Genomic DNA, 25672 nt, shown 5'->3' on the forward strand with positions numbered 1-25672 from the left:
TTCAATTATGATAATACAAAATAATTACATTAATAATTAGAAAAAAACGGTTAAAAATGGGTCATCATCAAAATAACAAGCTTTTCTGTTAACTATCAACAGCAATAGTGCAATTAAATCGTGAAAAATGCTGTAATATGTTCGAAATCTAGTATGTTTAATGTCTTATTCATTGTTCTAGAATAATTTAATTTAATCCGAAAGCACTATTTATTAAATGCAATTACTCATACACTATGTAATTATATTTATTCAATAAAATAGGCCTATTTTATTGAATAAATGAAACTATTTGAACAAGGAATTTGGTTGATGCGGGTTAAATCATTTACTCTATATTGTTGAAAAATTTCCTCCATCTAAAATGGTATGGACTCGTTGGAAAAACAGCTGTCATTGGAGAAGACCTGGACCTGATGATATTCATGTTCAGACTCATGGACAGTAGCCTACACTACACCACCCACTCCGTGACATGCTCGCTGGAATGATGAGCATGTTCAGCAGTGGGTGTTGCAAGAAGGAGCAAAATAAAGTTATATGAATGTGATATACTATACAACACACCCACCCAGTGTGTTTTTGACTTTTGGTAAATTAACCCAATCTTCAAGTACAACTAAAATGCACCTGCGCAATCTATCTATCTATCTATCTATCTATCTATCTATCTATCTATCTATCTATCTATCTATCTATCTATCTATCTATCTATCTATCTATCTATCTATCTATCTATCTATCTATCTAATTTTGTCTGAACCCAACAGTTTTTTAAAAAGCATAACAATAAATCTATTTTACAATACATATGTTTATGAAATATGTTTCCTAAACAAAAAAATATTTGTTCAGTTTTTATTTAGGCTATTCTAGCCATTTTTTCTTCTCTAAAACTAAATACTTTTAATTGACCTCAATTAAAATAAAGATTTGAGATATAATTCAAAATGTGTGTGTGTGTGTGTGTGTGTGTGTGTGTGTGTGTGTGTGTGTGTGTGTGTGTGTGTGTGTGTGTGTGTGTGTGTGTGTGTGTGTGTGTGTGTGTGTGTGTGTGTGTGTGTGTGTGTGTTTGTGTGCGTGCGCGCGCGCGTGTAGCTGTCAGTCCTTCAGTCGGGCAGTGCGGATGAGCCGGATACGCCAACTTCAAGCAATGTAGATATAGCTGACAAAATTCACACCGAATTCAGACTCGAACCCTTTCCACGCTCGGAATACTGGCTTCGTCTAAAAGTAAACATCTTTTCGGGGCAGACAAACGACAAAGAAAGAAAGTGGGAGTGGGATTTTGCTTGAGACATATTTGCTGGCTTAGCCTGACTGGGGTGCGTTAGCATGCTAATGGAGCAGCGCTGCAGTGGATGTCTCTCCACCCGCTCTTTTTTCCTCAAAATAGACTGACGTCGTTCAGATTACACTTCGTTCTCTATTTTCAGTTGTATCCGTCAGTATTTTTTACTGTTTTTCCTTAAGTGAAGTGTTAAAAAAGCTCCCGAGGGGAGGCTGGCTTGTCAGGCTAGCTAGTTAGCAAGTAAGGAAGGCTTACTAATGAAGTCTTAAGAAGCTTTTGCAGTTTACGGGCGAGAACTTAAAATAACACCGCGTTTTGCTCTTAACTTTAATGTTATATATAACAGCAGACTGTTTTAGCACATTTGGCGAGTTATTCATCTGTCCAGCGAGCTAATAGTTGAGTTGGTACAGCTAGCTGGCTGCGGTTAGTTAGCTAACTGAACGTTATGCCAAATGATATTTTACTAAGAGACAGTTAGGACACCACTAGCTTAATTAAAGCACTTGTCACTGTGTGATAGTTAATTTATTGTTATACAACCAACAATGGCCTCGGCTGGTAACACTGTCTCATCGTTTGCGAGCAAAACAAAAACGAAGAAGAAACACTTTGTGGCTCAGAAAGTGAAGCTGTTTCGTGCCAGCGACCCTCTGCTCAGTGTTCTCATGTGGGGAATAAACCATTCGGTGAGTCAAACCTGCAGTCTTTTTCATTGTTTGTGTCCGTTATTGATCAATGAATTAGAGTTAACGAGGAAAGAGAAGTTCAGTAGGCTATGTCTCGCAACCGACAATTGGCACCATCTGTTGGATCCATGCACTTCAGGATCATCAGAGGTCTGCTTTGATTTTCTGTGGCGTAACCTTCAGTTTATTGAAGAACATTCTGTTTTGTTCCTTAAAACATTTGCAGTTGCATGTTCTTAAAGCATGTGAACCAAACCTGTCAATGAATTGTTGACTTAAGGATATCGTTCATGTCAAAAAACCTCTTCCAACATGCCCCTATTGATGCAAACTACTAGTTTAAAACCTCCATTTGTTGTTTATGCAGTAATGAATCTCATTTGTAAGTTCTCTATGTCCTTTTATGTGCATGCAAAGAGGTTGCAAAATAATATCTGTATCGGTAGTGGAGTTGTGGGTGAGTAATCGTTTCCTGTTGGAAGTTTTGGTTGCAAGATGATAAGCTCAGAGGTTTACTGAAGCAAGACTCATCTCAGCTGATACTGGCTGTTATTGTTTGCACCATTAGTTGTCTTTGGAGAGGAAACCCTCCTAGATGTGCTTCTCTAATAAGCCTGCACATTTCAGTTGGTAGTGTTTCATATTCATATGCTGGCTGTTTGAATGTACTTTGTAATGAGGCAGTATTTAGATGCCTTGGTGTCCCAAGTTGTCCAGTTATGTTTGGTGTGACAGTCTTCACCTCCTGCTGTTTGTTAGACGTTTCTCTATGAATGAACTGTCTCAGACCAATCATACAGTGTGGTCCTTTTGTGTTCTACATTAAAGTCTCTTAAAATGTCATTTGGGGGGATTCAGAAATACAGCTTTTTTTCAGTTTCTCTACACTGTCTGGTGAGTGGTGACATTTTCCAAATGGTAGATTTGTTTAGTTTTCTGAGATGTAATAAAGGTTTGTTATTTTCCAGTCACACACACCATTCTTAAGGGTCATTTTTCTGCTTAATTTGTTTATTTACTGTAGATAAATGTAGCCTGCATAGATGGTTGACATTTAAGAAAATGTTCCAGTAGACCAGGCATGAAAATAATGCAACTAGCCTATTTGTTTTGTATTCATGGACTCACTCACATTGTCAAAACACTGAAAAGGTATCCAGAAATGTACATGAGGATATATATGTGTTAATATTAATGTTAGTGTTGATTGTTTCTGTTCATTGGTTATAGGTTAGTATTATTAGGTATTTAATTAGACACCCCTTTCCATCTATTTTTATATTTTTGATTACTTTTGCCCTCATTTAACCTTAACTTGCATCGGAATTTGTTTTTTTATTAAATATTTATTTAATTTTTTAATTATTCATTTATCATTAATCGTTTCTTCTTAATTTATTATTCATGAAATATAATTGTTTATTTAACTAATTATATTTTTTTAATAGTAATAAAATGAAAAGTAAATATTGGCTAATATCTGCAATGGCCCTTGTCTTAAAGGCACAATATAGATATTTGCTTTAATAATATCCAAAAACCACTAACGCAGTGTTAGATATTTTGTTCATTTTTCTACTCGCATTATCCCAAATGTTTCCAACTGTGATTAAATCCAGAGAAATTAGCAATTTTAACCAGTGTGACATCATTGCGTCGCCCGTCAATGGAGTCATGTTCGTGTTATCCTCGGTTTCCACTTTCACTGTCGTAGAAACCATGGTAACACAGTAGTTGTAGCTCTATCTAAGCCACTCTGTTGTTGTTTCGCTTAATTGTCATGGACCACAATTATTTGTTATCGTTTGCAGCAGGTTCTGTCTCCAGAGATTATCATCTTATTATCTCTCCAGAGAAATTATCAAATGATCCAAGAAATGTTTGGGACAAGAGGAGAAATAAAACGAGTATCAATATCAGTGTGGCATTAAGACTGTTTAACAAGTCTCTGGCAGTGTAATTAAACACAGTATGTGTTATTGCCTACATAAATAATATGTCAGCCGTTTGCAAATGCTGTGGGTACGTTCAAATGTACTTTTAGTATGAATGTTTTGAACACATAAAACTGCGCTGCATTACTCCACCATTTAATTTGACAAATTAAGGAATAAGTTGGCATTAAACATTACGTTACTTTCAGCTTATTCTTTAGAATAAAATAAAATCTTGTGATCAAACATAAGTTACAAAACTGTATTTCATTACCTCATCCATGAACATGATTTGTGAGTCCCTGCCATTGATAATTGAGGTGAAGACGACAACTCCCATCATTCCACGCTCCTTCACAGCGTCATCAAGCTACGCCATTGTTATTGTTTTGAATATGTGACATCTAGCGGTGAAAATTACATACTGTGCCTTTAAAGTTGAATTTAAACTTTAAACTGAATTAGCGGCAAAACTTTTGTTAGGCAAGACATCTAAGTAAAATGATTATCGAAAAAGAAGAAAATGTAGGCTGAGGACATCTATCCATAGTTCGTTTGTTGGATGGCGTATCTGACCGCGAGTGTGCAGCCAATTGTAAGAAAGTTTAAAGGCAGGGTTTAACTGACATTTCACTGGAATATCAAGTTATTAACCTACATTTTGATTAAAAATGACAAACTATAGGCTATATATATAAAACATATGCATGGATGAATTGTTCAAAATAGATAGGGTGAATTTCCATTTCATTCCAACTTTAAGCTGTAAAGTGTTTTATGTTAAAATTTTAAACCACAGCCGATTGTTGGGTTGTTTTGCATGATATAAACATCAACAGAGAGCCATGGTGCTTTGTGCCATGGGTCACAACAGAGGTCAGGTCTTGGTCTTGTAGGGGCTGAAATGGAATTGGAGAGGGGGAGGCCAAAAATCACAAGAGAGTAGCGGAGAACAGATCCTTCCCTATCTATCTGACAGCCCCATCAGTTAAATGCATTGACTGCCACTGACCGGAGATAAGCAGCGCTACTACATTCTGTAGGCTGAAAGTGGGCCTTGAAACTTAACCTAGTGTTGGATATTTTAGATATCAAGCAACTCTGAGAGCATGTGGTCAAGAAAGTTGAGGGTGGAGTAGTTGGTGCTGCTCTCTGTGGTGCTTACACTGCTAATGAATCATGCATGCAGCTGCAGGCCCTCACTGAGCTCAGACTACTAAACAGAAAAGCAGCGGCTCTTGACCACTAAGGACCACGATGCTTGAATTTGGTTAGCAAACCAGTGAATGGGGAATATAATGTAACATTATTCTGTCTCATATCAAGGAGCACCTCAGCTTTTGTGTTCTCAAGCTGTCTGTTTTTGTGCGTCTACAAAAGGCTAATTTGTGCACTGAAAGTGATTTGAGAATTAATGCTAATAAGGGGATATTCAGTTTAGATGATTATGAAATCAAACACTGTGGGAAGCGGTTGTTTTAGTCCAGCTCAATCACTTAGGCTGTTCTGCCACCCTCCCCTTTCTGCTTACTCTGTACAGGTCTTTACTCTCTCTTAATCTCTTTATCTCTTACTTTTCTCTTTGTTAAGCCCTCCATACTTCCCAGACTCTCCCGCCCTGACCAAGAGTTGCTCTGTCTGTGTTTGGATTGCATAAGGAGTTTCTAAAAATACTCAAGATTCAGCAGCCAATCTGTGGCACTGGGAAAATAGACACACTATTTTATTTTTACACTGCCTAAGGCAAATGCTGATCATCTTCAGAGTCTTTAAAGCTCGATCAGAATGCTTTTATTAGGGCAATACATGCAGATGATTTTCACATGCTCTCTCAGTAAGATGCATTTCTGCTGAACTACACGTGGGATACTATTTGCCATTTACTTTGTTGTAGGCGTATCAGCTTCAACAAGAGATTCGCTAATCGCCATGACAATTTTTATCTGTAAAACTAGCACTATATAGTCAGTTCATGTTCATCCATAGGCACCTCATTCTTTTCTTCATTTGCAAGGCTTAGCGTATCACGCCTACATAAATTCAGTGTGCCTAAGGCCCTGTTTACACCTGGTATTAAGATGCATTTTGTAAAATCGGACCACAAGTGGATGATGGTAAATAAAGGTGTGAACCGGTTCTAAAACGTTTTGAGCTTGTCCACTTTTGACCTCTTCCAGAGGTAGTCGAAAACAAATTCGAACGGATAGCTTTCTTTGTGTAAATGCTCATGTAGCCGAATGTGTTTGAACAGCCACAAAAGACCTTCTGCTCTCCACCTACTGACCTAAACATTATGTGAAGCGCGCTAGCAAGACAGGATTTAAACTGTCGACTGGAGACCCAAGTTTGGTTTGAAGATGAAAAACATACTAAGCACAATGTTCTATCGCTTTTCCTGATTTCTAACACGCACACACTTCGTTCATCACGGTCTTGTGGATATCAGAGCAGAAATGAAAGCTGTTGAAAAAGAAATGAAAGCTGTTTCTCGTCTCCTGTTGCGTTAATATGTAAATAGCATGATCTTATTTCATCCATTAGATCGAAAGATCTGAAAAAGCCTATGGATTTACCCGGCCATTGACTCTCCCCCTCGAAGGGGTTGAAAGTGGACAAAAGTTGACCAAAATGCATTTTAATACCAGGTGAAGTAGGGTCTAAGTTTATTCATATGAGGGAGGGCGGCACAGGTGAATGACTTCCGTAATGGATTTACCTAAACCTTGAGTAGGACAAGATCAACATGTACCTCAGATTTGGTCATACTCATTCTCACTGCTATCTTTACAACAAAGTTCTTACAGATTATAGATGATCACACACTAAATGCTTCGTCAGGTTGCCTAAATTCTAGGTTTTAATACAACAATTCTTGTTGCTGTATTCGTTTTTAACCACTGTCATTAATATAGCAGTCATTACTGTCATTAATATACGTCATATGTGACCTTTAGGGCTTTTTCTTTAGCCTTCCTCAAGAATTTGAATGAGCCATTTGGTTAGATAGATTCCTTCCTAGTTTCCAGAACACTTTTTCTTTGTATCAAAGCCTATATCTTTTTAATGGTTTTCTAAACAAAGTGTGTTGACATGAGAATGTGTTATAGGGATAGTTTTAATGTTGACATGAGGGTGAGTAAATGATGACAGATTTATAACTATGCCTGTAACATATTATCATGTCAACACACTTAATTTAGAAAGCCAAAAGTTTACTCACCCACTGTGTTGTGCACAAGTAAATGATGATAGAATTATTATTTTTTTGTTGAACTATCCCTTTAAGGTAAATCAACAAATGAACACTCTTCTGTGTAATTTGTCAATATATAATTTGAACCTGTTTCAGATGTTATTGTAAGTTGATTTTAGACTCATAGGCTCATATGCCATAAATGAAGCCATTGTTGACGTCAAGAGGCTGAAATACCGAACACCCCACTATGATGAATGCACTGCTTAGAAACAAAGAGCTTTATAAACATCTGGTAGGAGGATGAGCATTCTCTGAACTTAGCTTCCTGTACTGATGGAGTGCAAGCTTGTCAGCTCTGTAGCGGAAAACCTGACTTCGCTGCCATGGAGACAAACAGGAAGTGGTAGTGTGAAACTTGGCCGATGAGATGAGATAAGTGCTTACTTCTTGAACAAATGAAACCGTTGCTGCAGGCTTGTAAAACACCTATACGTGGCCTCAGCACGATGGGGAGTCTAAAGCAGTCGCCATTGTATGTTATTTCTGTTTAAAGTATGAGGAAGGTAGTTGAGGAGATCCTGTACAGCTGCTCCTGGCTTTGTTGAAAATGTTAGGCCACTATCCCTGAATCCTCAAAGGATCTAGCATGTAGGTGGAAAGTGGGACAGTGGAGTATGTTGTCTACTCCAGTTTCTCAGTTTCTAATCTTGTGCAGTGCAACGTCTCTAAAACTGCTCACGCTCCGTCACAGGCTCACGGAGTAGAATTTATTGGAACAAGGTTACCAGCTCCAATGGTTAACTGGTTTTTAGGCAGCTAAAGACACATTTGTTTCAAACCAGCATGGGCACTTATTCACATTATATGTTTTCCATGTAACAACCAAGTAAATGACTTTGCAAAGTACATTTTTGTTTCATTATTTTATTAAAGAGAGGGCACCTTGAGTGGACACGTTCGGACACTGCAACGGTTGTGATATGATGTCACGCTCTGCAGTGTCTTTTTTTTTTTATAAACTTGAATTCAACATATAACAAATTAATTCAAAGTACAATCTACTCAAACTTTACTGCAAAAAATTGTTCTTTTAATTCAGCCAAGAGGACATGCCATGAAGTATCAATCTTCTACTAGTCACACGTCTTCACATGATTCTAATTTGAAGGTCAGAGTTCACCAAACTTGAACTTCGGAATTAAACTTTTCGCATCAGTTTGCATTTGTGGTCTGACACATTCTCATGCGAATGAATGAAAGTCAATGGAACAAAAGTGTAGTGTGACCACCTTTTTACTGTGTGTTAAAGGGATAGTTCAACCTAAAATTAAAATGTTATCACCACGTTCCAAAATTAATTTTGTTTCCTCTGTGAAACACAAAAATGTTGGTAACCAAACCATTTTCCTTAACATAGACTTCCATTGTATGGACAAAATACAAACTGAGAGATTCAAAATAACTTTTTTTCATTTTTCATTTGAACAAGTATTGTTTGAATAACCATTGAAATCACTGTCAGCAGTGTTATTTTAGTATTATTTATACTATTATGGTATTTATTAATAATGGTTTAAGTCCATGGGGTCCCATCAACTGTTTGGTTACAGACATTCTTCAAAATATCATCTTTTGTGTTCAGGAAAGAAGAAAAACCAAACAGGTTTGGAACAACTTGATGGTGAGTAAATGATGACAGAGTTTTCATTTTTGGTTGAACTATCCCTTTACTTTGTAATTTTCTAAATTTCATTGTAAACCGAGGAATTCATTTAGAGATGATTTGTCTTTCGGTGTTATTTTTGCCTATTATTGATATGCACAGACCCAGGTGTCGGATATACTGTTTCACAAAAAAGGAACATACAGTTCCTTATTTGTCCATATGGTATATAGAGTCATTTAAAGGCCTAGGTTTTGTCTCCAAAATAGGCTGTAGCTGCTGAGAGTGACTGAGAAGGCCCCCTACTGTAGCTGACATGGGGTCACAGAGAGCCGTTTTCCGCTCACTGTTGCTTCACCATTGCCAGTAGACAGGCTTAGTCCTTTAGAAAGCACAGCTCATACCTCATCCTGCTCGCACATGTTTCTGCAAGCGCCTGTTGCCTCTTAACCCCTCACAACACCGCTTAGCTTTAATTGCATTTCAAATAAACACCGCATTAATCCCATCCTGCGGGGAAAAAAAGACATTGGCTTTACTGTGTCACTATGCCGCTGCATTTTACATTCTGTTTAGAACAAAACATCGTCAGAATAAGGTGTTGAGAGACGGAGATTTTCATCTCCTTTGCTTTTGGTTTGCACTCTTTTGGTTTGTGGGTGATTTAGTGTCATGCTCTCTTGGCACTCATGCCGTCTTCAGCAGCTCTCTGCCTGTAGCTCTCTTGATCTTTGATAAATAGTGTGTACAACAGCCTGGCGGAGGAGCAGTTATGTTTCTTTTGGTCAGACAGCCCATCTATTCTATTAAAAGGATGAATGGTTTGTGTCAGCACAATCTAAAGAAAAACTAGTTTCTGTTTTAGTGATGAGTGGGCATAAACATTTATGAAATTGGCTTCCTGTGTTCATAGTTTTCGCTTCCTCATGACATTTAATTTCCTTTAACACATTAAAAAAGATTTATCATATTTACAGTCCATAAATGAATCATTTTTGTTGTAATATACCTAATTTCTTCCTAAATGTGCTGTTCTTACCTATAGGGCTTTAGCATAGCCTAATTTCTGACCACAGCGTGAAAGATGAGCCTAACTCACTAAGCAGTAACCACAGCATGCATTACAGCCTCTTTACACTTGCTTGTGTCAGGAGAGAGGCGTTTTAAAGGGTTTCAAGTGACCTTGTTTAAAATGCCTGACTTCCTTTCGCAATTTGCATTCTTGTAAAGGTTTTCAGTAACCCAAAGCCTGCTAGGTTTCACCATGGAACCCCACTCATGTCCTTTTTGACAGAAATGAAGGAAAAACATATTGTAATATTGACCTAGTCTGTCACTGTTATTTAAGGTTGCATGTAATGTGACCCTTTGCAGGTCTAAATACCTAGATACTTAAGGGGCCGTTCACATGTCGCGACTTTTGCACGCTCAAGTGTGCTCATGTTTTTCCCAGGTGCGTCTACACCATTTATCCTTTGCTGAAACTTCTTCGTCTTCATGGAGAACGCGGCTCATGATTGCTTGGCAACGGCAGCACTTTTGAAAAGAGGAGAAAGTGGCGCGGCCAGGGTTTTCCACGTGGTTTCAGACACTCGTGCATGATCATTTGACCTTTGCATGATCATTTTACCTTTGCCAACATCTAATGCTTACTTAAAGTATTGCCTAAATTCACTTGTAGCATTTAAAATGATTGCTTTTAGTTTTTAGTGTTTATTTAGATAAAATAGTAGGGCTGCTCCCTAATAGTCGACTAAAGTTAGTCAACTATTGGCTTGGTTATCCAAATTTTAAGTAGTCGCAGAAAAAAAGACTTGGCAGCCACGCAGTAACAGATCGTTAACATGGCAGGTCCATGCGGTAATATGTTATTTATTAGCGCATTATAATTATATATAAGAATTTTACATATCAATGCATTCTTATCATTCTTAGAAATAATCATTCTTGGCAAATTAGCTATACATCAGTGTATAGGTCTTAAATTGCAGTTTTATTATGTTATAACAAACAAGATAAATATCCACAAGGAAAGCCAAATAATTGAATCTTGAATGTGTGCCATTCATGAAGAGGTTTTTCAAAATTGACATGCAGAACAAATGAGGTATAATCACATTTGCTCAAAAAAAAAAGACATTCTACCTCCTATAGGTAGCACTCCTTACCCACAGTGCATTTGGCTCTGAGACACCCTTCAAATCCAAAAGCCTGGCATTCAACCAGCCAATAGGAAAGTCTCTAGAGACTTCAATGCTCTCCATTCTCTGAGAGGTCACATCACAGTGGGTCGATGCAATATCTCCTTGTTTTGGAAGACAACCTGTCTACCTCCTCAACTCAGTTAGATGGTTTGACTGACAGGCAGCGAGCCCATAAATGCAACTTCTTTGACCTTTGGTATGTATTTTCAGAGGAAATGAAGTGATTAGCTGTAAATCACACCTTGATTAAAAGCCTTTTCTTACTTATTAGATCTATGTTAGATCCTAAATGACTGCCATCTTCTGGGAATGTCAGAAGATAACACAATTTGGTTGCATTTCCATGTTTTCTCATTTTTATTTATTTATACCTTTTATTTTTATAGATTTATTTACATGCACCCTGTCAATATTTCTACATTATTTACAGGGTTGCACAATATATTATCGACCAACACGAACATAATCTTTAGCAAATCTGAAAATAAATATTTTTTTTATACTTAATGTTAAGATTTTGTAATGCTCAATTTAAACAGATTGATTTAATTTTTAATTTGATTTATTTATACAAAATAGTATCATAGTATCAAAATAGTAGCTATTTAATGTCAGCCATATATTGGTTATTGGCCTTAACATGAAAATAATTATCAGCCAGAATTTTCATAGCGGTGTATCCCTGTTTATTTGTTCTTTTATATATATTTATTATTGTCTGTTTCCGCCGAGATTGTCAAACATAATCTTTGATGTCCCATGGTGCTTCATGCCTATTTGACTGCTTATAATCATCCTAGTGCATTCACATCCTCAAGCAAACAAATATATCACAGTAATTAAAGCCTTCTGCAGTCCTCTTGAGTTTAGTTAGTGCTATTGTTATTTATTTATTTCTTAATAGAGGGAAAGAACCTATGAGTCACCAGATCTCTTTGTTGGGATGAAAAATGTCCACAGCAGTTTTAAATTCCCACTTCTCACAATGCAGCAGTTTCCGTTATTACAGTTTTATTACAAGTGTTGTTTTCACAAGAGCAAACTGTGCAAAGCAGGAACTGATGACTGTTGAATTAGTACATTGTTTTAGATCCTGAGCAGAGCAAAACAGTGCATTGTGTCACAGAGATATCGCCCTCTGATGAGCAGAACACATCACTCACACTGATGCGTTCCTGTACCCAGCACATCTCAGCACCTACTGTTTGTGTGCATTAATTGGTTCAGTGTCAATTATGTTAATCGCATAAAAATGTGCGGTTGTTAAAGCATGTGTGTGAACTGACTGGTAGCAAGTTTTCAAATGTTAGGATTTTGTAGTTTAGTGATAGCCAACAGATGGTTTAATCAGCTGATACTTGGCCATTTTAATATTATTTCATCAGCATCTGCAGTTAACCACACCCAGCTTTGTCTGTGATTTTTATTTTATTTTTTATTGAATTAAATAGAAATTTTCTTCCAAATATTTTAAAGTTTCATATTTTAAATTGTATTATATGTATATTTTTATAGGCTGCCCTACTCTCAAGATATTGGTCATACGTTTCCTTGCCCATATTGGGTGACCTCTACATTTGACTCCCATTTAAAGATTCAAACCCTGAACAAGTAACCAGTAACTGAATCTCTTTCCTTCTCTCTAGATAAATGAGTTGAGCCATGTTCAGATCCCCATCATGCTTATGCCTGATGACTTCAAAGCCTACTCTAAGATTAAAGTGGACAACCACCTTTTCAACAAGTGAGTTCCTCTCAAACTTTTTACTGTTCCCCATTCTCAATTGCTATGATCCAACTTTGTGTTATAAGAGAGGTGAATCTCATGAAAGAACATGTCTGAATCATATATCATAAGAAAAATTCTTAATACTGTAATGGCATAATATATAGTCACCATAAAATCGACGGATTAATGGAATATTGCAGTATTTATTATAAATGACTTATACATGCACATCATGATTTTTTTTCTTTTTTTCACATGCTCTCGTATTCTTTAATCTAAAAAATCTTCCCCTCCCTCTTACAACGACGTGTTTACTGGTGTGAGGGCGGGACAACTTGTCACTCACATGAGATCACAGCAGTAACAACCCACAAACATCCAATCAATAGAGTGCTGCAGGGATGATGTATTTTTGTAGGCCAAAATACGAAATAAGCACTTCCGAAGTTCCACCATCCCGAAGTCAATGTTTTTTTTAATGGTTTAATTTTGGTTAAAAGCCTGAAATAAGGTGGTCTGTGGTGAACACAAGCTTTTACGTGTCTTAAAAAAGGCAGTTGCTAAATCATGTTGTCAGGGACATTAAACGGCATCACACCGAACAGGTAAACTAATCTACGCACTAGTCTGCTTTCACAGCCTCGTTGTGTTTATAATCACACTCTTGCTAACTATTCTAACTCACACTTTCAGAGAAAATTCTTCTTACTGTAAAGACTGAAATATTTGTGAGAAGCTTGGTTATGGTGGTGGTGATGTTGAAGTCTAGCGACCGCAGAGCGTATTTTTTTTGGGAAAAACCATATTGGGTTTTTTGTCGAGGGAACCAGTGTGATGCTAACTTCTGTGTTTGCCTACAAAAATATGTCATCGTTGCAGCACTCAGTTCCCGATTGCATTTTTTCACTCTGATATTCGTCACTCTAGAGAAGACTCGTATCTTCCGTTTCATTGTAAATATACAAATGATTGACTTTTCTTTGTGAGATTGACCCAGCCAACTTTAGAAATGTTTGTTTGGTGTTTTCACTTTTATGTCTTTGCTGCTTTGCTTTTCAGAGAGAATATGCCAAGCCATTTTAAATTCAAGGAGTATTGCCCTCTTGTTTTCCGTAATTTGAGAGAGAGATTCAACATCGATGACCAGGACTTCCAGGTAAGCTTTGTGAAAGAGAGAGAAATGATCCAAGGTGTCACGTTCAGTGTCTTAAAACCACAGCGTAATATGCATTTGAATAACACAAAACACCAGTGTACTCCCTACTAAACAATGCCAAATAGATTGAGGTCTCTGTGAGAAAAGCCCATAATTACCAAGAAGTAATTTAGTCATTAACCACTCGATTTGCTGTCGTAATGAAGACCATTATTCCCCATAATAACACAGTAATGTCAGAGCTGTTCTTGCATCCTCCAGCCTCCCACGTTCAAATGTTCTTAATTGCCTTCATATCCCTTTCCCTATATCCCTTTCATAGAAGAAAATACCTTTTTTAGCAAGAATAGTCGCAATCAGTGTGCATTAGGCAGAAGGGCTTTTCTCAACGTTTCTAATTTTGGCTAATGAAGAAGATATGCCTTTGCGTTTCACTGTAATCAGTTAGAGCTCAGGGTCTTGGTTGGAGCTCCCTGTCTGCTTGTGTGGGTTTAAAAGGCATTACATTATGACTGTAACCCTGACACATACAAAAAAAAACATCAGGTTCCCAGAATGTGCTGCTTATTTTATGGTCTTGATTAGAGACGTTCAGTACGAGCTGTTTACTGGAAGTTTAACGTAGTCTAGGCTTCCTATGTTATACATCAGAGACAAATGAAACCTTTATTGCACTTAGACAAGCACAGCATTTAGCAAATTTTGAAATGTGTACATACAACTACATATTTTCCAAATCAGCTAATCAATTTTAAGGACACCTATAACAGTGGTTCTCAAGATGAGTTAAAATAACTTAAAACCAGACAAAATAAGCATTGAAATAAGCCAAAACAACTACAAATCAAGATATTTCTTAGTTTAAATTCCGCCCCATGAGCATTTTTATTATGAATATACAAATTTTTAGTCTAATCTAAAAAAAAGAAAAATATTTTTCAAAATCATTATCCAGTAAATCAAGAAGGACTGGAAGAGTGATGGGGCCTTGAAATATTATTGTGGACAATGTGAGGACTTGGAGTCAAAAAGTTTCAGAACCACTACCCTATATAATTAGGCTAGTTTAGGACAGCTTTTCATGTTGGTCATAAGTGGGCGGTACTTGGGACCAGACGTTATGCCGCAAGTCAAAAGTCTGGCTATGCAAATCTACCTGCATGATAACAGCTGTTTTGTAATACAGATCTAGCTTAATCCCGCTATGATTTCCTAGCGGTGTGTTTTTTTCAGTCCGCCCTGCGTCCTCTGACAGCTACCTGCCTCATCATCACTATTTTCAGCCCATCTGTGCACCACTTCCCTGCGGAATGAGCCATCAGCTGAACAGCTACAGGCCCTAACCCGCATGACTCAGCCTGGGAAGCCTTTTGAAATCTCATATCCTGCTTTTGGTTTTGTTTAATGAGTATACTTGGTGAATACGGTGAGGGTATCTATGAAGAAATCCAACCACATAGATTTGAGGAACAGAGACGCATCAAAGAGGCGATAGGAATATGTGTGGGTGTGTATGTTACATGTTTGAGGTAGCTGACCTTGGAAATGTACGTAGAGCTGCTCAGTGAAGCTCACTCACCCTCACTGAGCAGAGACCCTCCAGTCTTTTCATGTGCTTCGTGTCCACGATGAGCTTTTTGAGCTTTTTTTTCCTGAAATTGGTACAGACACAAGGGCAGTTGAAAAATTGCTGTGTCTACATCTAAGTGGTCATGTGTTGGTGGGCAGGGCGATTACAGTAAAACTCACATACCCTTTTTCCATGAGAGCCAGTGCTCAGTGGTGAGTTCTGTCAACCTCTTTCAGAACTTGAACTTCAGAACTTTCGGCATAACATAACTGACTTACTACTTAAACTGACCGCAAACAAACATGCAGCAATCAGCATCACAGTCTTATTTTTTGCTGTGCATTAGGTTCCACCACAATATTGGAAAAAACTGTCATTGCGATATTTTGTTTTTCTGCGATATGAAAACAGTTTCACCTGATGATTTGAATAGCTCTATTTGTAGAAATTAATACATTTATTCAGCAAGGATTCATTTAATTTTATCAAAAGTGACAGTAAAGACTTTAACATTGTTACAAAAAAGTAAAATACTGTAAATGCTGTTCTTTTGAAGTTTCTATTCATTGAAGACTCCTGGAAAAAATATTATGCTTTCCACAAAAAATACTAAGCAGCAAACTTTTATGGTAATTACATCATCTTTCTGGATAATGACATTAGTGGTTCCTGGATCGAAACGAGCAAGTGTGTGCTGTACAGCTGATTTTTCTGGCTCAGAACTGTAATGTGTAACAGGGCCAGATTGTGTGGAAAAGGGGGAAAAACTACTGCTTTTTAGATCCACAATTTAATCAGTTGCTAATAAACATTGGTTGTTGCCAAAGTGTGCTTAAAGAAAATGTCTAAATAAATGCAAAGTTGAACAGATGCTAGCTAAAGATGGGAAGAGAAATTAGAATAAAAACAACTGTCTGTTTCAACTTTTCTGCTTTTTAAATTACCATTCATTTCTAATTTAGTGTGATGATGTTGAGATCTCACTTCATGTGTAAATGAGTGCAAGACCTGTCAGTTGCATCTATTTTTGTGTTTATTGTGTATGCCAAGAAATCTTCCTCTTTTCTGTGTGTGTTGGCAGAACTCTTTGACTCGTAGAGCGCCCCTCGTCAGTGAAGCTCAGGGTCGTAGTGGTGCTCGCTTCCACACCTCCTACGACAAGAGGTACGTCGTCAAGACCATAAGCAGCGAGGACGTGGCTGAGATGCACAACATTCTCAAGAAGTACCACCAGGTGCGAACACAAAAGCTCATACATTCCCTATACAAGCGCTATGTACATTTGATTGATGTTTTACCAATCATTTTTAAATTTACATGCACATTTCTAATGAGCCAGATGGTTATAAGTACTTTTCTCGCTGCAGTATATCGTGGAATTTCATGGTACCACACTGCTGCCACAGTTCTTAGGCATGTACCGCCTCACTGTAGATGGAGACGAGACTTATATGATAGTCACACGCAACGTATTCAGCCATCGGTTGTCTGTGTATAAGAAATATGACCTGAAGGTAAGGATTATGAAAAATGAGTGGAAAAGTCAAGCGAGATGATGATTATATGGTTTGACATGTTTACATTTTTCTTCTATGTAGGGATCTACCGTTGCCAGAGAGGCAAGTGACAAAGAAAAGGTCAGTTTCACCCTCAAACTAAATTCTGAAGGGAAAGCAATACGTTTTCCTTTATATACTGTATATATATAAAAAAGAAACTTATTGCATATATATAGCTTTATATAGCTTTCCTGACAGTCAAGAGTAGTTTTATGTGTTCAGAGTATATTGCATGTCAAGTCTCTTTGTTGTTTGTGTGTTTGTTAAAGATGGTTCATTCTGTAGTGGCTAATCATTTGTCACTTCGAGCACCTTAATTTACAGCGAAGCAGAGAGTGAGTATGAGAGTGAGGCGTGCTGATTTTAGAGCGTCTGTGATTATCGGGTGCGCAGATGTAGATCTATCCTATACTTAGTGTGTCAAGGTGAAGCAAAGTCCATGGTGCTTTTTTAAGATATGGAGATTACACCAAGAGGCTGTAAGCTGCAGTGACATCAACACTGCGAATGTAAATAAAAAGGTTTAAATTAATGACAGACTGTTCGCGTCTTAGTCATCAGAAGGTACTAGAGCTTAACAAAGAAGAAATATGTTAACAGCCATTAATCCTTGTAATTTCATGTGTCTTTGTGTTAAACAAATGTAAAAAAAAAAATTAATAATAAAATTTTTAATAGCCAAATTTTAAAGAGATTTTAAATAAAGCCAAAGATTAAAAATAATAAATTCCTTAATCAGCATCTTTGTCTAAAACAAGACAAAGCAAAAGAGCTTTGATTCCAGAGAAAATATCTTTGTTGTTCTTACATATTGCAAATTATATGAATCAGATTTTAAATGGAATGTTAAATGGAATTATAATATGTTCTAATAATATATTCTAAAAACTAGTCTTACTCAGTTTTACCACACACAGTTTTGCATCTCAAGCCAATTATCTGGCTGTTAAAAATGTTAAGGTATTTACATTAGAAAAACAAGAACAAAATGCTGATTAAGGAAATAATTTGTTTGCAGTCTCTCATCTGCCACATGGATTATGAATACAGTACTTTCCTATTTATTCTCGGCTCTTTGAATAAATGCTGAACCTGCTGCTGTTCTATTACAGGCCAAAGGCAGCTTTACACATGACTGTTGAAACTGTGCCAATTTAAGGTCACTGCTTAACAGGGATACTGGCCGTCACTGTCAGCCCTGTGTCCCACATATAGGCTACAGGATATAAGGCTTCACTCCCTTCTCAGAGGACTCGCTGTTTTAGCAGCCATTAAGCTGCTTGTTGCCCGGCCAAGTCATGAAGAGGAATAGAAGGAAAGGTCCACACGTGCTCTGTTTTCTGAGAACAGCCTCTCTTTTTTTTTTTTTTCGCTTTTACATGTCAGTGCAAATGTGGACTTTGAAGTAACTTTCTCAGAAATATTTGCAAAGACAAATATTTATATGTTCTGGTTTTGCTTCAATGCATAATTTTATTATTCACACACTGATTTGAATCATTGATATACTTTTGTGAAGTTTACTGGCCATAAATACTTTTTTTTCCACGTAAAAGTAAAGTCAAACACACTCGTAAAACAAGCAAGAGCCATTTCTCACTAATCGCACATCAGATTATCCTCTCTCTCTGGTTTCGAGTTCTCGTCTCAAGCCATGGTATGCTGGCAGTCGACCTAGAATATGTTTTTTACTCAGATTCAGGTATGAATCTGTAATGAATGCAAACTATTTCATCAGTGCCCTAATGTCTGTTCACTTTTAGTGTGCACTTATATTGTTGTCTGGTTTAAAGCGCTTTTCTCAACCTTTTCTAATGTTCTTCAACCCACCAGCAGAGCACACTTCAACTATCAATGATTTACCTAGATTTCACAACAGTTTGATAGGTGTATGTTTGCTTTTAAAAGTTGGGAAATCTGCAAACGGTAGAGGCTGTTAAAGTCCATTAATATGGTATTTACTGGAGTCTGGAGCAAGGCTACCAAATGAGCTAATTACAGAGAATTGCTGGAGTGTGTTCATTCTGGAGGTCTAATCACCCCGGAGGACATATTTTCACCCGCATTCATTTTCATTAGTTCGAACAAGCCATAAAAAGTTATTACTTAATAATTAAGTAGTAGTGAGTAATAATTACTTACAGCTGAGTCATATTGAGTCGCAGCTGATTTTGGTGTTGGCGGGTCTACATTAATGTCAATGCATTGTAGCTACATACATCTTTAACTCTGTTTAAAAGCTAATTTCTTTCGTAGGCCATTCTGAATATCTCTAAACACAAATGTAGATCAGCTAAATCAGCCAAACTGTTAGACCGCTTGCCTCATTTGTTCATATGAGGGTCCCTTGACACTACATGCAGCTGAACGCACCAAACAGCCTCTTTATTGTGAATCTAGAGCACCCCCTGGTGTGCTGCATGATATTACATGACATGACCAGGGTATCAGGATCTGAATTTATTTAAATGTTAATGATGAATCTCTTATGATGTTTTTAAAGTGAGCATCTTTAGCACACTAAATGTTGTTTCTCTCTTTTCTACCAGGCTAAAGAACTCCCTACGTACAAAGACAATGACTTCATCAATGATGGACAGAAAATATACATTGACGAGGAAAGTAAGAAAACCTTCCTCGATAAGCTTCGAAAGGATGTGGAGGTAAATGATTTAGAAGAATTTGCTTTTTCACTCTGTCTGCCTGGTACGGACACAATGATATATTTATCTTGTGCACTTCCTCTCTCCTTCTACTATCCATCTGTTGTCTTCATTCTTCCCTCATATCGCTGTCTAGTTCCTTGCCTTGCTGAAGTTGATGGACTACAGTCTTCTGGTTGGGATCCATGACGTGGAGAGGGCAGAACAAGAGGAGGTGGAAAGTGAGGATAATGAGGGAGATGAGGAAGGAGAGAGTGATGGAGGGATTGTTGGGACGCCTCCTGACAGTCCCAGTAACACCCTAGACAGCTCTAAACCACTCTCACCGGGAGATTTCGACCCCAGTATTGACGTCTATGCCATCAAAAGCCATGACAGTGAGTGAAGAAAGAAGCTTATGTGCTGTCTTATTGAAATGGGTCCTGTGAAGATATCCCACTGTATATGATAAATAGTTTGAGCAGCATGCGAAGCCATTGTAAATTACTCTACAAACATACACCTGTGACCTCATTAAAATAAATATTTTTATGGACCAACCATTTTATAAAAGCAATAAGCCCTGTGAAGCCGTAGTCTACCGTGAATTTAGAACAGCAAAGAGGACGCTGCGTTGTACCTTACAATGTCTTTTAGCTGTTCTAAATTCACTGTAGACTATGGCTTCACGGGGCTTATTGCTTTATAGGACATATGCTTTATATCAAATAATTTAATTTTGTTTATATGAGGACCTTAAAATAGAATGAAATCAAAATTGGCCTTATTACCCTTTTTTGAATGCATGTTCCTGTGGTTATTGTGAACACTTCATCCATGCATGATATTCTTAAAATAAAAGTCTTCCAAGTTTTTATCAAAATGTAATAAGTCAGGTGGTGAAAATAATATTAATAGTGAAACATTCTGTTCTGTCTCCATGCTGGTATGTAACGGCCACCATTCACAATCAAATCAAATTAATTCATGATTGATAAGCTAAGACCCATCCTACTTTTTTCTGTGCTATATCACATTATGAAAATGTATTGCAAACCTTTTTTTCCTCAGATTCTCCCAGAAAGGAGGTGTATTTTATGGCTGTTATTGACATCCTGCAGCATTATGATGCCAAGAAAAAGGCTGCTCATGCAGCCAAGACGGTAAAGCATGGGGTGAGTGCTTTAAACAAATTCAATTATTTATATATTTTTGTAACATTTTAAGTGTCATTTTATTAATATGTAGAGTTATATCACTATAAAAAATCGAATAATGATTCAGAATTCATCCTATAAAACATGGCCAATATTTGTACATATACTGTGCACAGTAGGGTCACACACACAAACGCAAAACGCCAGCAGGGTAAAACATGACACTTGAATAATGCAATAAACATTCACTAAATAGTAGAAAATTCAAGACAAAAACATCATGATGTAAATTACTAATAACAAAAATAAGAATAAACAAAATATATTTACATTAAATATATATATTAGTCATATGTGGCAGGGACTTCTGGAAATGTCATCTTACTGGTTTTTGTTTTTTTACCATAAATTAAGACAATTCTTATTTTTTACGTCTTCAGACCATACATTTGACAGTCTTTAAGAGTAAAATGACATATGATGTGACGTTAAACCATGTACAATTGTTCTGTGTGTACGGTAAGGTAACATTTACTTGAAAAAATTGCAAACATTTTTACATTGTAAGAATGGATAGAAGAAACACCATTAACCAAAAAATACTTATTTAACATGTACCAAAAGTACTGTACAGAGGATTATTTGGGGTATTTCTCTGTCGCATGCATGCATGACTGAAACCTTTATAGCTTTTATCAAGGCATCAACCTCCTGCTTTTTTCTTTTTTCTTTTTTTTTTTTTTGTCGAAGGCTGGGGCAGAGATTTCCACCGTGAACCCAGAGCAGTACTCGAAGAGATTCTATGATTTCATCACTACCATTCTGCCCTAGTCCGAGGCAGCTGAGTTGAGTCCACAGGGATGAAGAGGGACGCCAGCGGAGGGGTGTAGTTCACTCACTCGCCTGCTCTGCCACAGGGGGGCACCCCTACAGCAGCTACAACCACCATTCGTTTACATTTTGATTTTCATCTATTCGTTCTTTGTTTTTGTGGGACCATGAGAGTGATGGAAAAGGACAACAGTTACACCTTTTTGGGGGGGATAGGGCTTTTTACTGCTTTCTTCTGCATGCCCCTTTTTCTTGTTTGTTCCGTTTGATACTTTTCTTGCCTTTTAAAGTGGAAGAGGACGGAGAGAGGAAAGAGAGCGCATGTGATGTTCTGTGGCTCAGTTAGTAGAATTGTGTCTCTGGAAAAGGAGGCCAAAACAGAACTTCTCATTTCATCACACCCCTACCCGAACTTACATCACGCAGCCCTCGGCTGCCCGTTCCGAGGTCAACAGCTTCGCAGAGAGGCACCTGAAGCACTTGACCCCACGGCACCCCGCTCACTAACTCTCCTTACTCGCACAGTCCTCTTCCTGCTCTGGACAGACTAACAAGAAACGCTCTTTGAGCCATTTACAAAAGGAGGACCCATCGCCCCCCACTTGCCTTGTGTGGACAGACAGATGAATCTGACTGTTTTGCATGTTCCTTCAGTGTTCTGAGGCAAACGCGTTTGAAATGGAGGCGAAGGTTCTGGTAGGTATTTGTTTTTTGTTTGTTTGTATTTTGTTCATTTTTTTTTTTTTTTTTCATTTCGTTTTGCAGCAACTTGACAGGAGGGAGAATGAAGACACTGAGGCAGCAGGATCAGTGGTTTCTCTTCAGTCATCAGTGAATTCTGTTACATTAGTGATTCAGTTGCCATCAGCACCTTAAACTGTTGCACTTTTTATTAGGATCACTCGGTCTGTTACGAGCTGCAACGATAGCACTATGAGGCACTGTTCAACGCAGCCTTGCAGTTTCACGTGTTCTCACGCATACGCTTGTTCTCAGCAACAAAACATAGTTTACCTCTTGCATCGTACCAGGACACACCGTTTTGTGTTGTTTCAGTATTCCATGGAGGTTTGGGGAAGGGGTGCTTTGTGTATTTTTTTTTTTTTTTTTTAACATTGTTTCTTTTTCTTTTTTTATTGTTTATGTCTTGTGAGTTTTGTTTGAAATTCTTTTGAACGTTCAAATTGGCAGCAACAGATGAAACGTTGTATATTTTGCACATTATGAATGGAACCAAAATGTTCACGGAATCCTGTTGGTTCAGCAGTGGTATTTACAAGGGAAACATAATACCTGTAACGGAGGAGAATACTTTTATAAATGGCATTGAATTAGAAGCAGGTAATATGACTTAGAGATTAACGTTTGTTCCTTAACTTTTCTAATTCAAAGAAAAAGCCGCCTCATCCTATGTTGGTTTAGACTTTTTGATCACTTGCACATATTTTTACATTGAATTTTAATCCACCAGAATTTTAAAGCAACACTCTGTGTGTGATTTGGTAAAAGTGTTCTGATAAATGAAGAATGTTAAAATCCTACAACACAAGTACTGTCTAAAAAAGAAAGGAAAAGAGGAAAAAATGCATTTTGCATTATTTTTAGTGTTCAGTCTGGTTTAGCCCAGAGATGGTGTATATTCCATGCTTAGTCATACAATTTTTTTATTTTATTTTTCCTTGCCCTAAACTCCCCATTCCCCCACCCCAGGTCTATTTTTTTAAGATGGTCCCATACCTGCTTTATACTGTGTTTTCAATGTATACACTGTGCAAGAGTCGTGCCTTTTTACTCCAAATTATTTAATTCTGTATTTTTTAATTTTTTTTTTCAAACAGAAGTAAAATGTTATTTTCTAATATTAGGGTGGTTGTTAAAAAAAAAAAAAAGATTTTTCAGTGTTTTTTTTTTTTTTTTTTTTTGTGGGTGTTTTGATGTTTTAAAATGTGCTGTTTCTTCAAATGAATACAACACATATACTTTCTGTTCACAACAACACAACACTGAAAAGGTCGCAATTTCTTCTTGACCGGCTAATTCTATGTGCAAAGCCTTTTGGACAAGAGTGTGCATTGTGAATTTGTTGATATGAGTAGGTGTGGCTCTTGTTATAGTGTTAATTGTAAATTGTGTTCGGGCTTTCTCAAAGCATTTTTATCTGGAAGTATTATTCGGCACCAATGTTACAGCGTCTTTGGTTAGTGTTTCATTTTCCTAATAAACTGAGCGCTGTTTGTGCCCTTGGGAAACCATTGCACAGGGAAAATAAGCATTTTTTTTATTGTTCTCATTGGGTAAGAAAACAAACCCTTGTCGTCTTGGTTATAATATTCGCAAAGAACAAAACAACAACAACATGGGCATGACAAAAGAGGCTGTTTTAGCGGTAGACTTTGATAGTGTCATCAGAGCATCGCTTCAGCTTCTAATACTGGATTCACACGCAGCGATGTATATGTGATTTCACTAAATGTGAAAAGTGCTATAAGATACAGCTTCACTTGACGCCTTCTTCAAAAGCCCTCCACCATGTTCTTCATTTGCCAAAAGCATTTTGCTCAATGTGTGTTCATTGATGCACTCATCACATAAGCTTTGGGGGGGAAATGTCATGTAGGCTACTTTTTCGCAATTCGATTTTTATTTTCTAAACATTAATGGATGACGTGTTCGGCTGGATTTTATTTGAATATGCAGGTTTACAGGCTTATTGAAAGAAAAAGAAAAAATCCCCTCGTTTGTGACTGTTTTAATCTAGATAGTGAAGGTAATAGAAGTGATGAAGAATCGCTGGTAATCTGCATCACACTCACGGATATGAGTTTAAAAGCTGTTGTTTATGGTAACCAAAGGGGAGGCTGTCTCATGTGTTATGATGTAAACCGATATACACTCCATTCCATAAGCATTGCTCAAAACAATAAAGCACTTTGTCTGCAATTTATGGTGCAACGTCTCTTCATGTTTTCTGCTCATTTAAATTGCGTTAAGAGAATTGACTTTCATTTTATGAAAGCTTGATAATTAAAATGCATGCAATTGTACAGTTTACTCGGTAAATAAACGAGTGGCCAATTGCTTAAATGTAAAACGCTTTTTAAAGTACATGAGAACATAGAACAGATCAAACATAAGCTAAACGCAATTGAAGAGAAAGTACAAAAAAGCGCACCTAAGAATAACCATCAATTAATATTTTATGGCGTGTGTGTGTGTGATCAGAGTAGTAGCCTACTATTATTAAATTTCGGAGTACATGGCTTAATTTACGCGAATAAACAAGAGGCAACGCGGGATAGACAAACAATATACGTACTTTTGTTTACCTTCTAGCTGAAGAAACACTGAGATTGCAACTTTCAACAAAAACATTGGCGTAAAGTTTGGAAACGGACGTGTTGCACGAGCTTAAGACAGTCCAGCATGTTGAAAAGGGTGACGTTTATCATTCCCTTCATTCGCTAAAAACAATATCAAGTAGACTCCACATAGCCATTTTTACGCACAGGCCTGCTGCAATGACCTGGGCTGAGTGCTCATCTTTTACCAATTCGTTCGTCGATAATAAATTGTCTTCTAAGCTTGTTAAACATTATATAGCCTAGGCTAAATGTTAAATGAAGAAATCTGGAATGGTCACGCAAACCTCAGCGAATAAAATAAGCGCACAGACAGCTCCGCTGAACTGATTTATGTAGCCTACAACAACATTGAACATTAAAAAAAAAAAAAAAAAGCCCACGAACACTCTCGGAGGTTAGCGATGTGAACCATGTGTTTAAGAATACTACAGCTGACTGTAGATTCTAAAGAGTTTGCTCATCTCCCCCACAGGGAAAGTCAAAAATTCAGCACCAGGTAACCACTTATGATACGGGAAATGCTTATAAAATAGCCTAAATAATAGACTCAATTGGGATTTGAGAACGTAAAATTCGATACTATAACGTGTACTGTTTTATACGATTTTTAAGGGCCAAGGTCAAAAGTCACAGACAGTTAAACTCGTTTCTTATGGATAAGTTCTTCTAAATTCTAAATACCCGCCCGT

General features: G+C 37.3%; 1 protein-coding gene across 1 annotated transcript; it reads left to right on the forward strand.

Annotated features, from left to right (window-relative positions):
- Positions 1 to 1056: 1056 nt before the first annotated feature.
- pip4k2aa (phosphatidylinositol-5-phosphate 4-kinase, type II, alpha a) lies at positions 1057 to 24570 on the forward strand. The gene is made up of 10 exons (XM_081352052.1): positions 1057 to 1980; positions 12624 to 12721; positions 13766 to 13862; positions 16514 to 16666; positions 16800 to 16946; positions 17031 to 17069; positions 19541 to 19654; positions 19791 to 20031; positions 20705 to 20808; positions 21541 to 24570. The coding sequence occupies exons 1-10, from the start codon at positions 1840 to 1842 to the stop codon at positions 21619 to 21621; spliced, it is 1215 nt and encodes a 404-aa protein (XP_081208178.1). The 5' UTR covers positions 1057 to 1839; the 3' UTR covers positions 21622 to 24570.
- The last annotated feature ends 1102 nt before the right edge of the window (positions 24571 to 25672 follow it).

Source organism: Scardinius erythrophthalmus (genome assembly GCF_964197995.2).
Source record: "Scardinius erythrophthalmus genome assembly, chromosome: 22".
Classification (NCBI taxonomy): Eukaryota; Metazoa; Chordata; class Actinopteri; order Cypriniformes; family Leuciscidae; genus Scardinius; species Scardinius erythrophthalmus.